Source organism: Phytophthora cinnamomi (assembly GCF_018691715.1).
Source record: "Phytophthora cinnamomi strain GKB4 chromosome Unknown Contig117, whole genome shotgun sequence".
In the NCBI taxonomy this organism is placed as follows: Eukaryota; Oomycota; class Peronosporomycetes; order Peronosporales; family Peronosporaceae; genus Phytophthora; species Phytophthora cinnamomi.
In genome coordinates this window covers 6,865-28,697 of record NW_027151050.1, presented here as the reverse complement: position 1 = coordinate 28,697, position 21,833 = coordinate 6,865, and the positions used below count along the sequence as shown (strand labels likewise).

The following is a 21,833-nucleotide window of genomic DNA, read 5'->3' as shown; positions in this document are numbered from 1 at the left end:
TGCGGCGACGAAAATCGGCATCCGTATACAACTGGTGCAGTCGCGGAGGCGCGGCTCGTAGTGGAGGTAGCTGCACCGCTCCCTCTAAACAGCAGCCTTTCTTGGACTCCGCAGGCCATTTCCACGCGTTGCAATGAGGGCAGACTGTAGTCGGAGGCAGTCTGTGGCGCCCATTGACGATGTTGTCGCCGCTGAGCATAGAGACTCTGAAATCCTCTTGGTTTGCGAGTGCATGACCTCTGCGAAGGGTGCTGCGTCGTATACGCTCCTGTTGTCGCCGCTCCTCTCTCACCTCCTCCTCTTGAGCGTCTCGAACCGTGGCTTGATACTCCCGAAGAGCCACTCGCTCTTCTTCCGCTTCTTCTTGCGTCAGATTAGCCCGACGTTCTTCCTGGCGAACGCGTTCGCGTTCCTGGCGTTCTTCACGTTCATCTGGCGTTTCTTGCTGGCGTTGTTGGGCGTGTTGTAGACGATCGGTCTCCTGCATGATCTCCCGTTGTTGCTCGGTTTGGTTAGCTCTTCTGCCGGCCTGTAGTAAACGGCTTTGCTCGCGCGCTGTGCTTCGTTCGGCCTCTGTTAGTAGAGCCCTACGTGTCCTTTGGCGTTCTGCATCTCTACGTCTTTGACGCTCGCGTTGGGATCCCGTCATGTTCGCCCTTCTAATTCGGGCTCTCTCTCTGTCTCGCGCGCGGCGTCGTTCTGTTTGAGACGCCGTCATTGCTGCCCGCCGCCTACGTGCTGCCTCCGCCGATGTAATGGCAGGCGCTTGCTCAATTGTAGTGGCAATCGCCGCTGCAACTGCAGGAACAACAGGCGACACTACCGGGACCACGGGCTGTTCTCTGCAGACTAGTGGAAGCCCCGCAGACGTGTTTCCGACCGCGACGTAATTCCCGACTGCCGTGACCGCTGCGGCTGTGTCTGTCGCGTTAAACGCTTGAAATTCCTTGTTTAAGTTGTGCCGTTTTGCCCTCCGACGCGCTTGGCGGAGCGTTTTAGCGGCAGGCTCCTCTGGGGAAGCGGGAGTTGCGTTGACGCGCTCGTCGTCCCGCATGGCCTGCTCGATCTCTTCGCGCGTCTTTTTCCTTTTCGTTCGACCCATTTTGGCCTGCGTACACGCAACAGAGTCACATGACGCGTTAGACATAAAGTCTAAGAACACCGTCGCCATTTCCAGGGTCCTATACACGCGCCCCGCCGCGGACACAGAAGCGCAAATAGGTGCGTCCACCTAATGCGCCGGTCCCATACACGACCACTGGCCCGGAGATGAGGCAGGTCACCCGGCTTCGCCGAGATCTGCCCCATTTACCCCGGATTGGTATGAGATTTCCCACGCCGCTGGCGGGCGGACGTGGGCACCTCAGGGTCGCGGCTCCCAAGAGCGGTCGCTGCGGCAAAGGCACGCGAAATCCTACGTCGGCGGCGGGTGCCAGCTGCAGTCTTTCTTATCATCTTAAAATGGGTATTGCTACCCACTTTAGAGAAAGTAACGGTCAGTATAGTGGAGAGCTGCAGTACCCAAATGCCATTCTCCAAGGTAATTAAACCCGGGATGCAAGCAAGAGAGCAATGTTGCAGATTCGGGACGGCCTGCCTGGCATCTGTGCGCCAACGGGGGAGTCTCGACTACATGGCCGTGTCGTGGAACCCACTGCAACTCCCCCGTGGCCCCACCGGAGTAGGCACCAGGCCGCCCTTAATCCCACACTATAATACCTCGACTGCCCTGAAGGTACCAGTTATCCCAACAGGCGGAACTCCCGAAACCGACACTTCTATTATAGTTAGGAAACTATGTAGCTAAGCGTACCTTAGTCCCTGTGCGGCGCTCGCGTCCTGTGGGGCTCGCAGCGGCGCCCGACGTCCGCGCGCTGCGTCGCTTCGCCGCGCCCGAATTCGAATTCAAAAACGTAAAATTTAGCGCGGAGGCAATTTCAGCCAATCATAGGGCGTTATAAATATAACGCAAAAAAATAAGCCAGACCGGAAGATGGTGGGATGCCATAGGGCAGGTTACTAATGCGTTAATGCAGGGCGGTAGGACGATGCTCTACGGTAGGCTAAGGCCCGAAGACAGAGAACGGACGGACTGACGGACAAACACACCGGAGACTCTGTTAGTTGTAGGGGACTAGCCGATCGCCGCCGCTTCGCGGCGGTGTGTGTGATTAGTCGCAGCCAGTTACACTATTTGCCATAGCCCCCCCTCTGCTTTGCTCCGGTTAGTGTACCGTTCGTCCCAACCCGTTACGTTCGCTATACCAGCTCGCTCCACTACTTGACCTACCGCTCGTCCTAACCCGTTACGCTCGCCGTTCCACCTCGCTCCACTACTGAACATAGCGTCCGTCTCAACCCGTTCCGCTCGCTGTTCCAGGTCGCTTCACTACTTGGCCTACTGTTCGTCCCAACCCGTTACGATCGCTGTGCCAGCTCGCTCCACTACTTGGCCTACCGTACATCGCAACCCGTTACGCTCGCTGTTCCAGCTCGCTCCACTACTTGCCATACCGTTCGGCACAACCCGTTACGCTCGCTACTTCCTGTTTGTCGCAACCCGTTACGCTCGCTGTTCCAGCTCGCTCCACTACTACGCGATCGCGCTCGGTGCTTGAATGTCCAGCATGCTTGAAGGTTCGGCGTGCTTGAAGGTTCGGCGTGCTTGAAGGTCCAGCGTGCTTGAAGGTCCTGCGTGCTTAAAGTTCCTGCAAGTCGCGTTTGAAGGTCCGGGTTCACCCCTGTCCAGCGCACGTCTTGTATTTCGCACGCTGTATCGCGAAATGTGTGTGGCACCCCGAATAGCAATATATTCTAACAGAGAGGGTTTCGGCCAATCACAGAGCAGTAATAATATATTATGTATTTATCCAGTCAACGCTCAGGCCCAGAAGGTCGTCGTCTATTCACTTTATTGACTTTAGGGCGCATATACGGGTTGCTATATCGCGCATGCAGCGCACTGTCGTCGCTGTGCGGCGCTGGCGTCCTGTGGGGCTCGCAGCGGCGCCCGACGTCCGCGCGCTTCCTCGCTCCGCCGCGCGCGGAATTCAAAAAAGGAAATGTGAAAGCTGAGGCAAATCAATCGGCCAATCACAGGACGAATAAAAATAACGCATGGCTATGCGTTGTAATTTCGAGCAAAGATAAGGCAGTCCGGAAGATGGTGAGATGCCATAGGGCAGGCTACTAATGCGCTAATGCAGGGCGGTAGGATGATGCTCTACGGCAGGCTAAGGCCCGAAGACAGAGAACGGACGGACTGACGGACACCAGACAAACAGACTGGAGACTCTGTCAGTGGTAGGGGACTAGCCGATCGCCGCCGCTTCGCGGCGGTGTGTGTGTGGTTAGTCATAGGCGGTTATGCTCGCTGTTCCAGCTCGCTCCACTATTTGTCATAGCCCCCTCCGCTTCGCTCCGGTGGGTGTAGAGTTCGGCGCAACCCGTTACGCTCGCTCTTCCAGCTCGCACCACTATTTGCCATACCGTTCGTCGCAACCCATTACGCTCGCTGTTCCAGCTCGCTTCACTACTTGCCATACCGTTCGTTGCAACCCGTTACGCTCGCTGTTCCGGCTCGCTCCACTACTGAACATACCGTTCGTTGCAACCCGTTCCGCTCGCTGTGCCAGCTCGCTCCACTACTATACATACCTTTCGTCCCAACCCGTTACGCTCGCTGTTCCAGATCGCTCCACTATTTGCCATACCGCTCGCCCATTACGCTCGCTGTTCCAGCTCGCTTCACTACTTGCCATACCGTTCGTCCTAACCCGTTACGCTCGCGGTGCCAGCTCACTGCACTACTACGCGATCGCGTTCGGTGCTTAAAGGTCCGGCGTACTTAAAGGTCCGACGTGGTTGAAGGTTCTGTGGAAGGTGCCTGAAGGTCCGGGTTTACCCCTGTCCAGCGCACGTCTTGTATTTCGCGCGCTGTATCGCGAAATGTATGTAGCACCCCGAATAGCAATATATTCTAACGGAGAGAGTTTTGCCCAATCACATAGCAGTAATAATATATTATGTATTTATCCAGTCAACGCTTAGGTCCAGAAATTCGTCGTCTATTAACTTTAGGGTGTATGAATAGGTTGCTGTGTCGCACACCGTCGCTGTGCGGCGCTCGCGTCCTGTGGGGCTCGCAGCGGCGCCCGACGTCCGCGCGCTGCGTCGCTTCGCCGCGCCCGAATTCGAATTCAAAAACGTAAAATTTAGCGCGGAGGCAATTTCAGCCAATCATAGGGCGTTATAAATATAACGCAAAAAAATAAGCCAGACCGGAAGATGGTGGGATGCCATAGGGCAGGTTACTAATGCGTTAATGCAGGGCGGTAGGACGATGCTCTACGGTAGGCTAAGGCCCGAAGACAGAGAACGGACGGACTGACGGACAAACACACCGGAGACTCTGTTAGTTGTAGGGGACTAGCCGATCGCCGCCGCTTCGCGGCGGTGTGTGTGTGATTAGTCGCAGCCAGTTACACTATTTGCCATAGCCCCCCTCTGCTTTGCTCCGGTTAGTGTACCGTTCGTCCCAACCCGTTACGTTCGCTATACCAGCTCGCTCCACTACTTGACCTACCGCTCGTCCTAACCCGTTACGCTCGCCGTTCCACCTCGCTCCACTACTGAACATAGCGTCCGTCTCAACCCGTTCCGCTCGCTGTTCCAGGTCGCTTCACTACTTGGCCTACTGTTCGTCCCAACCCGTTACGATCGCTGTGCCAGCTCGCTCCACTACTTGGCCTACCGTACATCGCAACCCGTTACGCTCGCTGTTCCAGCTCGCTCCACTACTTGCCATACCGTTCGGCACAACCCGTTACGCTCGCTACTTCCTGTTTGTCGCAACCCGTTACGACTACGCGATCGCGCTCGGTGCTTGAATGTCCAGCATGCTTGAAGGTTCGGCGTGCTTGAAGGTTCGGCGTGCTTGAAGGTCCAGCGTGCTTGAAGGTCCTGCGTGCTTAAAGTTCCTGCAAGTCGCGTTTGAAGGTCCGGGTTCACCCCTGTCCAGCGCACGTCTTGTATTTCGCACGCTGTATCGCGAAATGTGTGTGGCACCCCGAATAGCAATATATTCTAACAGGGAGGGTTTCGGCCAATCACATAGCAGTAATAATATATTATGTATTTATCCAGTCAACGCTCAGGCCCAGAAGGTCGTCGTCTATTAACTTTATTGACTTTAGGGCGCATATACGGGTTGCTATATCGCGCATGCAGCGCACTGTCGTCGCTGTGCGGCGCTGGCGTCCTGTGGGGCTCGCAGCGGCGCCCGACGTCCGCGCGCTTCCTCGCTCCGCCGCGCGCGGAATTCAAAAAAGGAAATGTGAAAGCTGAGGCAAATCAATCGGCCAATCACAGGACGAGTAAAAATAACGCATGGCTATGCGTTGTAATTTCGAGCAAAGATAAGGCAGTCCGGAAGATGGTGAGATGCCATAGGGCAGGCTACTAATGCGCTAATGCAGGGTGGTAGGATGATGCTATACGGCAGGCTGATGCCCCAAGGGCGGAATACGACGGACACCAAACAAACAGACTGGAGACTCTGTCAGTGGTAGGGGACTAGCCGATCGCCGCCGCTTCGCGGCGGTGTGTGTGTGGTTAGTCATAGGCGGTTATGCTCGCTGTTCCAGCTCGCTCCACTATTTGTCATAGCCCCCTCCGCTTCGCTCCGGTGGGTGTAGAGTTCGGCGCAACCCGTTACGCTCGCTCTTCCAGCTCGCACCACTATTTGCCATACCGTTCGTCGCAACCCATTACGCTCGCTGTTCCAGCTCGCTTCACTACTTGCCATACCGTTCGTTGCAACCCGTTACGCTCGCTGTTCCGGCTCGCTCCACTACTGAACATACCGTTCGTTGCAACCCGTTCCGCTCGCTGTGCCAGCTCGCTCCACTACTATACATACCTTTCGTCCCAACCCGTTACGCTCGCTCTTCCAGATCGCTCCACTATTTGCCATACCGTTCGTCGCAGCCCATTACGCTCGCTGTTCCAGCTCGCTTCACTACTTGCCATACCGTTCGTCCTAACCCGTTACGCTCGCTGTGCCAGCTCGCTGCACTACTACGCGATCGCGTTCGGTGCTTAAAGGTCCGGCGTACTTAAAGGTCCGACGTGGTTGAAGGTCCTGTGGGAGGTGCTTGAAGGTCCGGGTTTACCCCTGTCCAGCGCACGTCTTGTATTTCGCGCGCTGTATCGCGAAATGTATGTAGCACCCCGAATAGCAATATATTCTAACGGAGAGAGTTTTGCCCAATCACATAGCAGTAATAATATATTATACATTTATCCAGTCAACGCTTAGGTCCAGAAATTCGTCGTCTATTAACTTTAGGGTGTATGAATAGGTTGCTGTGTCGCACACCGTCGCTGTGCGGCGCTCGCGTCCTGTGGGGCTCGCAGCGGCGCCCGACGTCCGCGCGCTGCGTCGCTTCGCCGCGCCCGAATTCGAATTCAAAAACGTAAAATTTAGCGCGGAGGCAATTTCAGCCAATCATAGGGCGTTATAAATATAACGCAAAAAAATAAGCCAGACCGGAAGATGGTGGGATGCCATAGGGCAGGTTACTAATGCGTTAATGCAGGGCGGTAGGACGATGCTCTACGGTAGGCTAAGGCCCGAAGACAGAGAACGGACGGACTGACGGACAAACACACCGGAGACTCTGTTAGTTGTAGGGGACTGTTGATCGCCGCCGCTTCGCGGCGGTGTGTGTGATTAGTCGCAGCCAGTTACACTATTTGCCATAGCCCCCCTCTGCTTTGCTCCGGTTAGTGTACCGTTCGTCCCAACCCGTTACGTTCGCTATACCAGCTCGCTCCACTACTTGACCTACCGCTCGTCCTAACCCGTTACGCTCGCCGTTCCACCTCGCTCCACTACTGAACATAGCGTCCGTCTCAACCCGTTCCGCTCGCTGTTCCAGGTCGCTTCACTACTTGGCCTACTGTTCGTCCCAACCCGTTACGATCGCTGTGCCAGCTCGCTCCACTACTTGGCCTACCGTACATCGCAACCCGTTACGCTCGCTGTTCCAGCTCGCTCCACTACTTGCCATACCGTTCGGTACAACCCGTTACGCTCGCTACTTCCTGTTGGTCGCAACCCGTTACGCTCGCTGTTCCAGCTCGCTCCACTACTACGCGATCGCGCTCGGTGCTTGAAGGTCCGGTGTACTTGAAGGTTCGGCGTACTTGAAGGTCCTGCAAGTCGCGTTTGAAGGTCCTGACTCACCCCTGTCCAGCGCACGTCTTGTATTTCGCGCGCTGTATCGCGAAATGTGTGTGGCACCCCGAATAGCAATATATTCTAACAGAGAGGGTTTCGGCCAATCACAGAGCAGTAATAATATATTATGTATTTATCCAGTCAACGCTCAGGCTCAGAAGGTCGACGTCTATTCACTTTATTGACTTTAGGGCGCATATACGGGTTGCTATATCGCGCACGCAGCGCACCGTCGTCGCTGTGCGGCGCTCGCGTCCTGTGGGGCTCGCAGCGGCGCCCGACGTCCGAGCGCTTCCTCGCTCCGCCGCGCGCGGAATTCAAAAAAGGAAATGTGAAAGCTGAGGCAAATCAATCGGCCAATCACAGGACGAATAAAAATAACGCATGGCTATGCGTTGTAATTTCGAGCAAAGATAAGGCAGTCCGGAAGATGGTGAGATGCCATAGGGCAGGCTACTAATGCGCTAATGCAGGGCGGTAGGATGATGCTCTACGGCAGGCTAAGGCCCGAAGACAGAGAACGGACGGACTGACGGACACCAGACAAACAGACTGGAGACTCTGTTAGTTGTAGGGGACTAGCCGATCGCCGCCGCTTCGCGGCGGTGGGTGTGGGTTTGGCCACAGTAGTGTGGACCGCCCGCCTCCGCTTCGCTCCGGCGGGCTGGTTGGTTGGCTTATACAACGCTTGACGTTGGGGTATGGGTATGCCCGCCTCCGCTTCGCTCCGGCGGGCGATGGTTTCGTCAAAGGAATGCATTGCTAAAGTGAAACGCACTTCCAAAACAGACATGAAATTATGTACTTATGAAGTGTGTACTGCTGATCGCCTACTCCGCCTAAGCATCTTCGAATATCTGCCTGTACACAATGTTGTCAGTGTATGCACCGTCGTCTTCCTCCAGCTCCGGCTACTCGATCAAAGCCTTGAACTTGGACCTGGATGTAACTCTCGACAGCGCCACGTAGAGCTGTCCGTGGGAGAAGCAGGGTGTCGCCAGATACAAACCTAGGTTCTGGACGGTTTGGCCTTGGGCTTTGTTGATGGTCATGGCGAACGCTGGTACAACTGGAAACTGCTTGCGTCGCAAGCGGAAGGGGAACTCGCGCGCGTCCCCATCGCTGACGAAGACGATCCTTGGAATTAGAACGTTTTGGCCTAGGCGCTCGCCAGTCATGATGGTAGCATGAATAACGTGAGGCTTGAGCTGGACAACCCGTAGTCGTGTTCCGTTGCAGAGGCCCAAGTCGGGGTTCAGGTTTCTCATCATCATAATTGGGGCGCCTTCCTTCAATGTAAGCTTGTGTGGAGGAATACCGTTGATAGTCACCGAATGCAACACCTCCGGCTCGAAGAAGTTTCCTTCGTTGTCGTCATCCACTGAATCCACCGATAGATACTCGCGGGCCTCCCCGGAGAGTCGTTCAGAGACAGCTTGGTTGATGCGGTGCACCACGGCGTTGGTAGTCGTCAAGATGGTCCTGTTGGCGAAGTACTCGTCCGTAGCAACCTCGGGATCGTTGATGTCGGCGTACATCTTATCAATAATGTTCTTCAAACCCCGTGGAACAGCTCCAGGTGCGATTTCTTCGTCTTCAATGTCGTCTCCTTCTTCGTAGATGTTGTCGATCAGCATATCGCGCGGAATCTTCACAAAGTCCCTGCCCAGGGACCTGTTGACCTCGTGTCTACCCTCTCCCACTTGTAGGAGAAACTCCGAGAAAGCTGCGAGCTCTGCGGCGGTGCTTTCGTTACTTGCCGATTGTACACGCATGTTTTCCGTGAGATGCAGCTGCCGGAAGTGTCGCCATAGCGTAGATGACTTCAGACACGCATCGATGGTCTCTGCAGGTGTGCCGCGCACTACCACCGGTAAAATCTGGCGGAAGTCACCCGAAAGTACAAATACTTTTCCTCCAAAAGGCTCCTGGTCGTTACCCATGATGTCACGCAAAGACCTGTCGACCGCTTCGAAGGCGTGCCTGTGAGTCATCGGAGCTTCGTCCCAGATAACCAAACTGGCCCGCTCGATCAACATCTTGAGGCGCGATTGTTTATAAATCGCACACGTCGACTTGTTGTTCAGCTTGAGAGGTATCTTGAACGTTGAATGCGCTGTGCGCCCACCCATGAGCAACAGTGAAGGAATTCCACTCGAAGCCACAGCAATCGCGATCTTCCCGGACAGTCGCACCTTCGCCAGGATATGCCGCAGCAGAGTTGACTTTCCTGTGCCTCCCGGGCCATCAATAAAGAACAGCTTGTTGCCTTGAACTGGTACTTCGGCCGCCTGGATGATTTCGTCGTAAATAGCTCGTTGGCCGTCGTTCAGCTGGCTTTCTTGGTCCACAAAGGCTTGAAGGGTAGAGTGTTGGTACCCTCCAGTTCGCGTCGAATGAGGTTGTTCCGCAGCAGCGAATCCAGCACCAGCCGCGGGTATTCATCCAGCTGAGGGAGGTCAAAGTCCGCCACTACGTAGCCATTGATCTGGAGCAGGTCGTTAAGGTCCTTGAGTGTGTGGAACCTGATCATGTCTTCCTTCTCCTGTCCTTCCAAGCCCCGGTATGTGTACGCGAAGTCTTCAGAAAGAACCTCGTAGAATCGATTCCACAGAACGCGAACCTCCGAAACTTGAGAATAAACAATGATAGTCGCGAAGAGCTGGCGGAGTTGGTACGGCATTTTGAAGGCAGAGGCTTCTTCCATACACGCAATCCATTCTGCGTCGTCTTCAAGGTAGCCCAGTTTGAGTGCGGCTTGGCGGTACGACGCATACGTAACACCATCCACTGTCCGAAGCTTGGCAAAAGACTGTGGTCCCTTGCGGTGACATAGCAGTACACGCATGTAGAACCGCTCCATGTCCCGAGGGGTCACATGAACCATCCGCCCAAGCGCCGCCTGGTATTGTTTGCGACGAACCCATTTCTTTGCCTTGTCATCCCATCGGAACAGCTTCGGAATGTCTTGGTACACAATGGTCTTTGCTACTTGGTTCTCCGGGGCCTCGCTTGCACACAGTTCGACGAAACGGGTCAACATCGTGTGCCGACCGCGAGTGAGAACTCGATCCGGGTTGTCGCTGGAACGGAAGGTCACGAATTGCTCGTTCTCCAGGTGGATAGTCAGCTGTACGATGGAGTGCGTCTTGCCTTGAACGGAGAAGTCAAGAAGCCGCATACATGCCTCTATCGGAGATATATACCTTGCGTTCAGGTACCGAAGAATCTCGTTGGGATCCATCCTTGCACCGTTCGACTCCCCGCCCACCGTTTCCACAGTGATTACAGCCTTGTCGGACCCCTTGTAGACGTACTTGTACAGGTATTTGACCGCCGTGAGGGCCGTACAAACCTCCACGTTGATATGGCAGTTGTACTTCTGCGAAAGGTAGGGATTGTACGGGACCACCCACTGGTTAATGGTGGCGTTGTCGTACTCCCTTCCCTTGAACTTGAGTACTCCTGGAGACCGGCGGCGACGTCTGCAAACAGGAAAGCCGTTCACGTTTCCTTGGGTAACCTCTACCAACGGCTTCGGGTATCCCTTCGTACACTTTCCGTCCTTCATGCAGGGGCTGGAGGGGTTGGCCGCGCCACATGGACCATGCATCATGCACGTGAGGATGGTCTCGTACAGCTGGGGGTTGATCTCGGCGTCCGGGAGCTCCGAAGAGCACAACTTGTCGATGATTTGTCTTGTACGCGGCTTGTCTTCGTCTGCGAGAATAATCAGAATGTGTGCGTGTGGGAGGCCCCGCTTCTGGAACTCCACCACGTAGATTCTCGCCAGAACACGTCCCAGTACGCCTTCATCCAAGTCTTTCAGCATCGCCGCGAGTTTCTGCTGCCAAACGCGTGCTACGATGTCCGGGCGGTCTTGCGCGCTTTGGTTTGGCTCCGGTATCTTCTCCTGGATCTCCTCCCACGTAGGGTTGCACGTCATAGTAACGAAGACGTCCGGTTTACCGTACTCCCGCACGATAGCCATGGAATCTTGGTAAGACTTGTACATGGCCCGCGGACTCCCCGAATGCGTAGCTGGTAGAACAATGCGCTTGCCGATTTGGTCCAGGAAGTGTTCCGAGCGACGCTGCGGTTCATCGGGGTGTTGTAGCGCCCCAGCTTCGCGGTTGTACTCCGTCAGCAGAGCTTCGCCCTCGCGCAGAACCGCCGTGTTTTCACTTAGAAGCGCGTCTTGAACCCCGCAGTACTGATCGGCCCGTAGTTCAGCTTGATGGGATGCCACCCAACGCAGTTGCTCTTGCTCGCACTTGGCTTGTTGATCTACGCAGTACTGCTGGAATAATCGTCCACCTTGGTGCAGTACCGACTCGTCACCGACTTTCTGGAATAACCGGTAGGCTACGTGCTCGCGGAGGGACATTTCACGCTTCTTTCTGCGCACCACGTTGTTCGCATACACGTCTGTGTAGGTCCAACCCAGTTCCCCATGCGGGAGAAGTAGGGGGTACTGCAGCGGGTCATACACGGAGTGGGTCTCGAATAGGCGCAGCAGCGAGTGATCTTTAGTACGCAGAAGGATGTCGCGCGGACTGTCCAAGTTGCCATCCTCGATAAGAGTCGCCCCAACTTCTGAGACCGTGAGTAGGTTGTGGGTTCGTGGGTTCGACCTCTTTTCGTGTAGCCGAAACACCATATCAACCACCTCCTTTCCCGCAGCCTGGTCGGCGCGCAGCTTCTCCGCGAAGTTGAGGAATTGTTGCGCGAACGGATTGGACTCCTCCATCATCTGCTCGATCTCCAGCAGCGTCCCGGCGTGGAGGTCAGCGAAAATACCTCGGCGTCGCTCCGCACGTTGTTGCATGTCTGGATCGACGATGTAGATCTCGGCAAACTTGGGGGCATGGGCTCGTTTGTGAACGTATCGATACGCGGAAGTAGAGAGCCCAAGTAGTGCCCCATGGCTCCTTGAATACGATACGTGTATACGCCTAATTGTCCAGCAACGCTCTCATCTTGGTTCACGTCCCTGAAGTTGGAGCGGTTGCTACAGGAAGCCCCAATCGACGTGAAGGCAAACACTTGGTTGTAGGCACGGATGCGGCGCCGAAACTCGGCGTCCGTGTACAACTGGTGCAGTCGCGAAGGCGCAGCTCGTAGTGGAGGTAGTTGCATCGCTCCCTCCAAACAGCAGCCTTTCTTGGACTCTGCAGGCCATTTCCACGCGTTGCAATGAGGGCAAACCGTAGTCGGAGGCAGACTGTGGCGCCCATTGACGATATTGGAACCGCTGAGCATAGAGACTCTGAAATCCTCTTGGTTTGCGAGTGCATGACCTCTGCGAAGGGTGCTGCGTCGTATACGCTCCTGTTGTCGCCGCTTCTCTCTCTCCTCGTCCTCTTGAGCGTCTCGAACCGTGGCTTGATACTCCCGAAGAGCCACTCGCTCTGCTTCCGCTTCTTCTTGCGTCAGATTAGCCCGACGTTCTTCCTGGCGAACGCGTTCGCGTTCCTGGCGTTCTTCACGTTCATCTGGCGTTTCTTGCTGGCGTTGTTGGGCATGTTGTAGACGATCGGTCTCCTGCATGATCTCCCGTTGTTGCTCGGTTTGGTTAGCTCTTCTACCGGCCTGTAGTAAACGGCTTTGCTCGCGCGCTGTGCTTCGTTCGGCCTCTGTTAGTAGAGCCCTACGTGTCCGTTGGCGTTCTGCATCTCTACGTCTTTGACGCTCGCGTTGGGATCCCGTCATGTTCGCCCTTCTAATTCGGGCTCTCTCTCTGTCTCGCGCGCGGCGTCGTTCTGTCTGAGACGCCGTCATTGCAGCGCGCCTCCTACGCGCTGCCTCCGCCGGGGTCGAGCCAGGAATTTGCTCCGTTGTGCTGACATCAGTTGCTACAACTCTAGAATCAACAGGCGCCGCTGCCTGGACCGGAGGTTCTTCTCTGCGGATTGGTGGAGGCTCAACAGACGTGTTTCCGGCCGCAACGTGACTCTCGACAGCCGTGACAGTAGCGGTCGTGTCTGTCACGATAAGCGATTGAAATTCCTTGTTTAAGTTGTATCGTTTAGCCCTCCGACGCGCTTGGCGGCGCTTTTTAGCGGCAGGCTCCTCTGGAGCAGCCGGGGTTGCGTTGATACGCTCGTTGTCCCGCATGGCCTGCTCGATCTCCTCGCGCGTCCTTTTCCTTTTCGTTCGACCCATTTTGGCCTGCGTACACGCAACAGAGTCACATGACGCGTTAGACATAAAGTCTAAGAACACCGTCGCCATTTCCAGGGTCCTATACACGCGCCCCGCCGCGGACACAGAAGCGCAAATAGGTGCGTCCACCTAAAGCGCCGGTCCCATACACGACCACGGGCCCGGAGATGAGGCAGGTCAACCGGCTTCGCCGAGATCTGCCCCATTTACCCCGGATTGGTATGAGATTTCCCACGCCGCTGGCGGGCGGACGTGGGCACCTCAGGGTCGCGGCTCCCAAGAGCGGTCGCTGCGGCAAGGGCACGCGAAATCCTACGTCGGTGGCGGGTGCCAGCTGCAGTCGTTCTTATCATCTTAAAATGGGTATTGCTACCCACTTTAGAGAAAGTAACGGTCAGTATAGTGGAGAGCTGCAGTACCCAAATGCCATTCTCCAAGGTAATTAAACCCGGGATGCAAGCAAGAGAGCAATGTTGCAGATTCGGGACGGCCTGCCTGGCATCTGTGCGCCAACGGGGGAGTCTCGACTACATGGCCGTGTCGTGGAACCCACTGCAACTCCCCCGTGGCCCCACCGGAGTAGGCACCAGGCCGCCCTTAATCCCACACTATAATACCTCGACTGCCCTGAAGGTACCAGTTATCCCAACAGGCGGAACTCCCGAAACCGACACTTCTATTACAGTTAGGAAACTATGTAGCTAAGCGTACCTTAGTCCCTGTCCGGCGCTCGCGTCCTGTGGGGCTCGCTGCAGCGCCCGACGTCCGAGCGCTTCCTCGCTCCGCGGCCCGCGAAATTCAAAAAAGGAAATGTGAGCGCTGAGGCAAAATCGGCCAATCACAGCGCGTTATAATTATCACGCATGGCTATGCGTTGTAATTTCGGGCAAAGATAAGCCAGTCGGGAAGATGGTGAGATGCCATAGGGCAGGTTACTAATGCGCTAATGCAGGGCGGTAGGACGATGCGCTACGGCCCCAAGGGCGGAATTCGACGAACTTACAGACAAACTTACAGGATACTCTGTTAGTTGTAGTAGATTAAGATTATCAAGTGTACCTGCAAACGTCTTGTGGCTACATCGCACAATCAGGGGTTGGTAGTAATATCGATTTCGCCCCTAAAGTATCGTTAATAATGCGGGTGACGATTTAATTTAATAACTGTATTAATATTACTAATTGTGGTGCGTGGAAAATGTAACATTGCAGTTACTAACAGTCAAATCAAACTACTAAAACGCCCTAACCACACATTCCGCTCGCACTTCCTCATCCTCTCAATCGCTACGTCGTTGTGATGAAGCATTAGCTGGCGCTGGGCTCGCGCATTGCTTGTGCGTGTGCGGGGAGGGCTCAATATAAACGAACCTGTCGAAAATACTCTTGAAAAGCTGTTACCACTCCGTTTCAGAATACTTGTCCTCTTTTGCTTAAGTGCTTCGGGATTCGTCAATATTTGCCTAAAACGACTACGATTGGTCTTAATAGAACGCAGGAGCTCTGACGGTTTGAATGGTGGGTAGACCTTCACAGAGCTCTCAAAATTGACAGCGTGATGGCCTCAAAGGAGCTTTTGCACCTGAATCGTCCACAGATGTCGCCCAGCCTTCCCCTCGTACCCCAAATGTCAGCTATGAATGTCAAACGAATCAGGAGAGAGCTTACAGTGATGGAGCGTCGACAGGCAATCAGCTCTGTCCTCGTGCGTTCAAACGGAGGCAAACCGCGTCGAAAAGTGGTGCATGATGTAGCCAGCATCTTTGGCGTTCACAAGAGGATGATTGCGAGGCTGTGGAAGCGCGCCAAGGCGAATGCAGAGCTTTTTGGGGTGTACGAGGCGCCGTCTTTGAAGCACCGATGTGGCAGGAACGGATGCATACTGGGAGTTGCCGGATGAGATGCTTAACAGTATTTTCCTGAGTTTGCAGTGCGCAATGGAGTCATGCATTCGCGAAGGAGGGGAGAACACATACAAGGTCGCTCACATGGCAAAAGCGAGGCTTCGCCGGGAGGGAAGACTTCCTTTATGCATCCCCTGCTCTGACCATACAGTCTCGGTTATACGAACAGTAACACAACTGGCCATAGTTAAACCAAGTATATTTGGCGACAAGTTGAGGGGTGACAAGTATTCTGAAACGGAGTGGTAGGAGCAACGGGCGTCTCGAGCTCGGGAGGATTTGTAATGGCCAATATCGACTGGAATCCCAACATCGGATTATGACTTGCTGGTGCTTGGGTAAGGTTGTCAGATTCCGTGAGAGTAGCTTCATACACCTCCGTAACGTGATTCGACACAGATATCCCTTGACTGCTCGCTGGGGAGGGCTCACCGTCCGGTTGATCGTTATTCCTGAAGGTTAGAACGCACCCAAGACTGCAAAATTTACGCATAGAGGTGACCGCGCTAGATGCTAGCAAACTATGGACCCTAGTAGATCTAGTCGTACCGTTTGGAAAGGTCAGCCTCACCGCAGAGTTCATTGCTGCAGACATGATAATAGGATGACTGCAGATGCAACACGGCCCGATATTGTCACTGCCATCGGCCTTGGAGCACCTCATCGGACCCGGTAGCGATCTTCAGGGAAGAAAACCCAAAATGAGCGGGAGAATACGACAGAGCAGCTCGGCAACCACTCGTTTGCCACCCATTGCGCGCGTCCTTTGAAGATATTGACCATGAACTTCATCTTAGAATTTAGTAGAATTTCTAGTAGATTTTTAGTACTAAAATCGCGTTATTTTGTCCTACTAAGTCGATGTTAGTACTAACAACTATACTTTGTAATAATACTATTCATATTATTACTATATTAGTAGTAGTGTATAGTACAATGATTTTACTACCAATTCCTGTTCGTGAGCATTCTTCGATTTCGCCCAGACTAACAGTGGTTGCATTGGAAGGTAATACGAAATCGTATGCGCACAGACGCAGACAAAACGCAAAAGTTTTCATACAGAAAGGAAGTCAAACGCCAACGAATTCAAGAGAATCTCCGCGTTCAAGCACTGCCGAAAAAAGAGCAGGAACTAATTCACGAAAAACTGTTTTTGCGTTGTTACCTGTGCTAGATCTCTCTCGTCCATTGCAACCGAAACAACAACCACTACTCTCTTACCTGCCTCACACTCCAACGCTGTGACGCCTCTCTCTTCATCATTCCCCGACGTGGTGCACTTCTTACTTCGAGTGCGACGTCTACGCAAGGAGTTTCTTCCGCTTGCCTTGGTCGTCCTTGCCGCGCTGCACAGCAGTAATGCGGTCACCTAAGCTGAGCGCGATACCCTGAGTCTTACTGCGGATGCGGATGTAGCCGGCAATACGCCCGCTGTCCTGCTTCTCGACGCTGAGGTTCACTAGCGCATCTTCACCAAATACACTCTTGGCGTACAGGTTAGCAGCCAAAAAGTTCGTGTCTCCACCCAGCGAAGCTGTAGGGGTCATACAACGCATGTTCGTCTTGTCTACCACGTGCTGCAAGAACTCGAACACGTTTGAGAGCTCTGTGTGCACAGCCACCTTGTTCTCCCACTCGAACTCGGCCCACATAGCACGGAAAGCTGCGTCTGTGCACGTGGCTGGCTTGATATAGTCCATGATGTCCAGGTGGATATCGTTCAAGTTCACGTATGTCTTCTCGGCTCCTGATGCCGAATCGTACACAATAGTACCAAAGATGTGGCCCGTTTCAGTGGAGCTAACCTTGATATTAGCACGAATCGTGCGCTGGTCAAGTGGTCCAATAGTTTGCGGTTGAGGGCGCTCCACGAGCTTGAGATCACCAATCGTCGAGAGGTCCACCGTCAAGTTGGTGAGTGTCTGAGGAATACGGTTAACCACCAAAATCTCCAGCACAATATCATAGTCGTGAACCGTGACATACGCCTCAGCGTACACAGGGTCAGCGAAACCGGTCAGTTGGTGCACGTGGCGCATCGCACCAGCATACTCGTTGTCGGAGCCATCGCCCTGTTGACCAAGAGCGCGGTTGATATCGGCGCCATCGTCGATGTCGATATCCGTCGATCCCAGAGCCTTCTTGCCACGAAGCTGCCTGAAATTAATAAGATCGTCCGCCTGTGTCACTGGCTCACCTCCAGCACCGCCAGCAGCAGCACGGGCAGCTTCAGCCTCTTGCGTCTTTTTGGGTATCCAAGAGGTGGCGGTATGCAGAACGGCACTCTTCTGTGATGATCGTGTGCGTGGCCTGCGCGCTCGCTGGGTCAAGCAAGACACGCACGCCCATAAGAATGCGGCGGGCCGAGTCCTGGTCAATCTCGTGCTTGCTCGCCTTAGATTGTCCGTAAGCAACAATAGCGCACATGCACCGTGTAGAATCCACAACCAGCTTCTTGACAGCAGCGTTACGCGCCGTAGCGCTGGCGACGTCACCATTCGACACACGGAGGCACAATTTAGTCAGCGTCGACGCCACGGCGGCACCGAGGAAGAAGTCACCGTTCAGCAGCAGGCGGCGCAAACCCGGCACGTTTCTCCTCTTCTGCCGCACCAGCTTTGCAGCAGGAGCAGCATACGACGTCTCGGTAGCGTACGTGCCGTCCGCCAGCACAACACTCTTAGTGACAGGCTTAGAATAGGCAGCACCTGCAGTAGCGGGGTCTTCTGCACCTTCTGGGTTCTCCGTGGGCGCCTTGAGCATCGCCTCAGTGGCTAGCGGAAGGCTACCAATTGCAGTGAAGATGGTACTAGCCGCTTCGAAGATGGATGTGTCACTCTCCGTGCCGTCCTCAGGCGGAAGAGTGGCGTATTCACCCAGGATCCAGAGACCAACACGGTACACCTTCGCCAGCGAAATGTCGGTGAATGAGATCATCAGCTTCTGCAGGATGCTCGCGCAGCTCCGGGTAGCTCTCGCACATTGCGCGCACGAAGAGCACGACATCCATAGCTCCATCCGGTTGGTTGAGGAACTCCATCAGCAGGTGCACCACAGCGTTGGCAACTTCCGGGAACTTGACGGCGCACGCGTGGATAGCCTTAATGAGCAGGTGACGATACTCTCCAGCCTTCTCGCGGGTCTTGTCCTGCGTCTTGACCACTTCGCGCTTCAAGTGGGTCACCACCTCGTCGATGTTGCGGACTGAGACGAGGTCCATGGCGATCTCCAGCACCTTCTTGCAGATGTCGAGGTTGGGCGAACTGAGCGCGCGCATGATGTCCATCAAGATCTCCTGCAGCACCTTAGTGTGGTGCTTCTTGAGATCTGCGAGGCGGTCCAGTACGATGAGCTTGACGTTGTTGTCGCTCTGCGAGTTGAGCAGGCCGCAGTACGTCTTGTCGCGGCGCGCACGGCCGTGGGGCCGCCGAGAGCGTCACGAGCGTCCACGCGGCCTCGTAGCTCACGGCGGGGACGACGAGTTGAGCAGCTGGAAGACGCAGCGCACGAAGCGCGCCTTCTGCGCCGGGTCCTGGCGACAGACCTTGCGCGTCATCTCGAGGATCACGAGCGAGAAGCCGTCGCCGAACTTGGGCACCTGGTCCATGGCGTTCATGAGGAAGGTGACGGCCCGGTCCTGCGCGCAGTCGTTGAGCATGAGGAAGGCGTTGCGTCTGGCGCCGGCGTCGCTCTCGTTGAGGATGAAGCGCTCGATGAGCTCGGGCGCGTCCGGGATGAGCACGTCCCCGAAGGTCTTGTACATGGTGTAGACGGTCATGACGGCGTTCTTGCGCACGTACGAGTGGCGGTGCTCCAGGTTGCTCTTGACGGCGTCCTTGAGCGGCTCCAGGATGTCCTTGTCCTTGATCTTGCACAGGAAGCGCAGCATGCAGCCGCGGATGTACTCGTTCGGGTGGTTCAGGTCGTTCAGCAGCGCGTTGCACACCAGGATCATCTCGGGTAGCAGCTTGGCGGCGCCTTGGCGCGCCGGGCTCGCCCGCGGGCGGCTGCTCGTACTTGGGCGCGATCTCCCAGTAGACCATGAGCAGCTTCTTGAGCGTGTGGTCGCTCTGCGTGGAGCAGAAGCGGATGATGTGCATCAGCACCTTGGGCAGCTTCGCCCTGCAGCAGCGCCAGGATGGCGCTCTTCACGGCGCGGATCTTGAGCTCCACCTTGGGCGACTCAAGGCCCTTGAGGATCTCGTCCTGCGACGGGGGGAGCGCCTTCTCCCCCGTCACCTGCTGCAGCAGCACCGTGCAGTAGCGCTCGTTGGTCACGCCCGCCATGGTGAGACTCTTCCGCTCCGGGATCCTTCCTACGCGGCGGCGCTCAGTCGGTATTATGAGGGGGGAACGACGCGGCGGCAAAGTGGCGGCCTGCGGTTGGCTGAAATGCCAGGATTGAAGTGGCAGGATATCGTCCAATCCCGAGGCAGCACATGCAGGAGTGATGGTCAGTCGGCAACCGAGTGCGCACTCGAGGAAGCAAGATGCGCCCAACGGTGGGCGTCGTGTACTCGGCGGGCAGCGCGCTGTCGAGAGAGGAGGCGCAGCTGGCGCGCTACGTGGCACTGTGCGTGGCTGCGAGCGGCCGCAGCGCCAAGACGTGGCTCGTGGGGGTCCCTAGCAGCGACAAGATCCAAGAGACGAAGGAGGAGACGGATGTGCTGGCGCTGCGCTGCGACGGCGCGCTGCTGGACGGCGCGAAGCTGGGGACGGCGCTGTTCGAGGAGACCCGCGACGTGAAGAAGCTGGACGCGTGCGACCTGTGGCTGCTCGTGGTGGAGGCGGACGCGACGCTGCGGGTGGCCGAGCTGCTACGCAAGAAACTGGGCAAGCAGCCGCAGGAGGACGCACAGCCCAAGCGCGTGGTGCTGAGTCTGCAGACGACGATGCGGAGGCTCGCACAGCTCAACTCGGCGTACGTTTGCATTGGCTGTGAAGGCGTTTGGCGGTGGATGGAGCGGTGATGAAGAGGATGTTGCGTTGTGTGCGGCAGACTGCCGGACGCCATTGTGCTGCACGGAGGAGCGGCGTTCCAGGTCGTGAAGGACGAGAAGGGGGTGCTGCGCCCGCTGTCCAGTGGGTGTTTCTTCGTGGAGAGACTCTCGTGGGTAGATGGTTGGTGTTGGTTGGGGAGTTGATGGAGCGAAGAGATGCTGAGCCGTTTGAGTTTTATTGTTTTGGTGTGGTGTAGGAAGGAGAAGGCCTCGGCTCTTTACGCGTTGGATGTGCTGGAAGGAACGGGCATTCAGGTTCTCAGTCGACGCAATATTCAAGGTAGGGAAGGTGTTGTCTGTGGCGAGGACAATTGGCTTAGCTGGCGAGGCTGAATTTACGTTTTGTTGTTGTTGTTTTGTGGTGTTGCAGCGCTGAAATGGGGCTGTACGATGCTGCGCAGTTTCTACTACATCAACGCGCTGACGGGGCGGAGCGTCCTGGATGGGCTACGTGATCGAAAAACGCGTTTCTTGTTTCTACAGGCGCTGGTGGAGATGGATGAACTGTTCAGCGTTGTCGTGCAAAGTGTTGCTGCGGCGAGTAATAAGTCTGGGCGCGCGGGTGGTGACTCCAAACCGGACACTAGCGCTGCCACACTGTTTCCTGTGCGGTCTCTTATGGTGCTACTCCCCCTTCCTGACTGGATCTTTAGCGCGTTTGTTCTCCGAGTATTCGACCTCGGTTTGGGCGCTCCCTCTAGCAAAGATACAGCTGTCGTCACGGTACGCCGCCGCTTCTTGTTGTTGCTTGTTAGACCGAGTCAAACTAACCAACACTCGGTATGTAGTCCGACTTACAGGCTACGCCACCACTACAGACAAACTTTGAAACCGAGTTCCGTGACATTTTTGAGTTGGCATCGGGACGCAACATGGCTCTGCCAGCTTTGGAAATGTTGCAGAAGACGCTATTGTCTGCCAGGAAGCAACAGCTTCAAGAGCTAAAGGATGGTGTCAGTGCCAGAACGCCGCTGCGCATTGATAGTGGCGTGTTGCTGGCAGGGTGAAACTATCACCTAACTGTACTGCAGCCTCTCGCACCTTCTTCTTGAAAGTGTTTGTTACCTTCGCGCTTACATTGCTGCTGGGGCTCTACCTCTTTGTCTGGTAAGCTAAATTGTACGTGACCTTTTTCCAGTTGTGGAAAAAAAAATCAACCATATCATTGCCTCGGACAATTATGCCTGCAAGGGTTCCGGATATGTCTTCTAGACTTCTTCGATCTGTGCCAACCTTTGGGCCTTTGCTTCTGCTCGAGCCTTGGCTTCTTCTTGTCGTTTTCGCTGCTCTTCCGCGTACTTGATAACTGCCAACTTGTGGACCAACACTTTGCGTGTGCTTGTGAAAACGGTATTAGGTAGGCCACGATGCGCGTCCAAAACGAGATGGGCGGCAGCTTTCCACCTGTGAAGGCCCATGGACTTCACGATTACTCGACTTGCTGTCGACGTACTGTGACTTTGCCCAGAAGTGTTCGCCGAGTGCGCAAGCACGTACGTTTTGCTGCAGTTGCATTAAC

General features: G+C 55.3%; 3 protein-coding genes across 3 annotated transcripts; 1 reads left to right on the top strand and 2 right to left on the bottom strand.

Annotated features, from left to right (window-relative positions):
* Positions 1 to 16,615: 16,615 nt before the first annotated feature.
* Positions 16,616 to 18,699, bottom strand: IUM83_10341 (Coatomer subunit beta; the record flags this gene model as incomplete). The annotated part of the gene is made up of 4 exons (XM_067934836.1): positions 16,616 to 17,557; positions 17,658 to 18,022; positions 18,161 to 18,218; positions 18,307 to 18,699. 4 exons carry the CDS (start codon positions 18,697 to 18,699, stop codon positions 16,616 to 16,618), a joined length of 1,758 nt encoding a protein of 585 aa, XP_067781475.1.
* A 78-nt stretch (positions 18,700 to 18,777) lies between these two features.
* Positions 18,778 to 19,601, bottom strand: IUM83_10340 (Coatomer subunit beta; the record flags this gene model as incomplete). Its single annotated transcript, XM_067934835.1, has 2 exons — positions 18,778 to 19,281; positions 19,332 to 19,601. 2 exons carry the CDS (start codon positions 19,599 to 19,601, stop codon positions 18,778 to 18,780), a joined length of 774 nt encoding a protein of 257 aa, XP_067781474.1.
* A 203-nt stretch (positions 19,602 to 19,804) lies between these two features.
* Positions 19,805 to 21,321, top strand: IUM83_10339 (NAD(P)-binding domain; the record flags this gene model as incomplete). Its single annotated transcript, XM_067934834.1, has 5 exons — positions 19,805 to 20,235; positions 20,314 to 20,424; positions 20,512 to 20,594; positions 20,685 to 21,037; positions 21,103 to 21,321. 5 exons carry the CDS (start codon positions 19,805 to 19,807, stop codon positions 21,319 to 21,321), a joined length of 1,197 nt encoding a protein of 398 aa, XP_067781369.1.
* Positions 21,322 to 21,833: the final 512 nt, after the last annotated feature.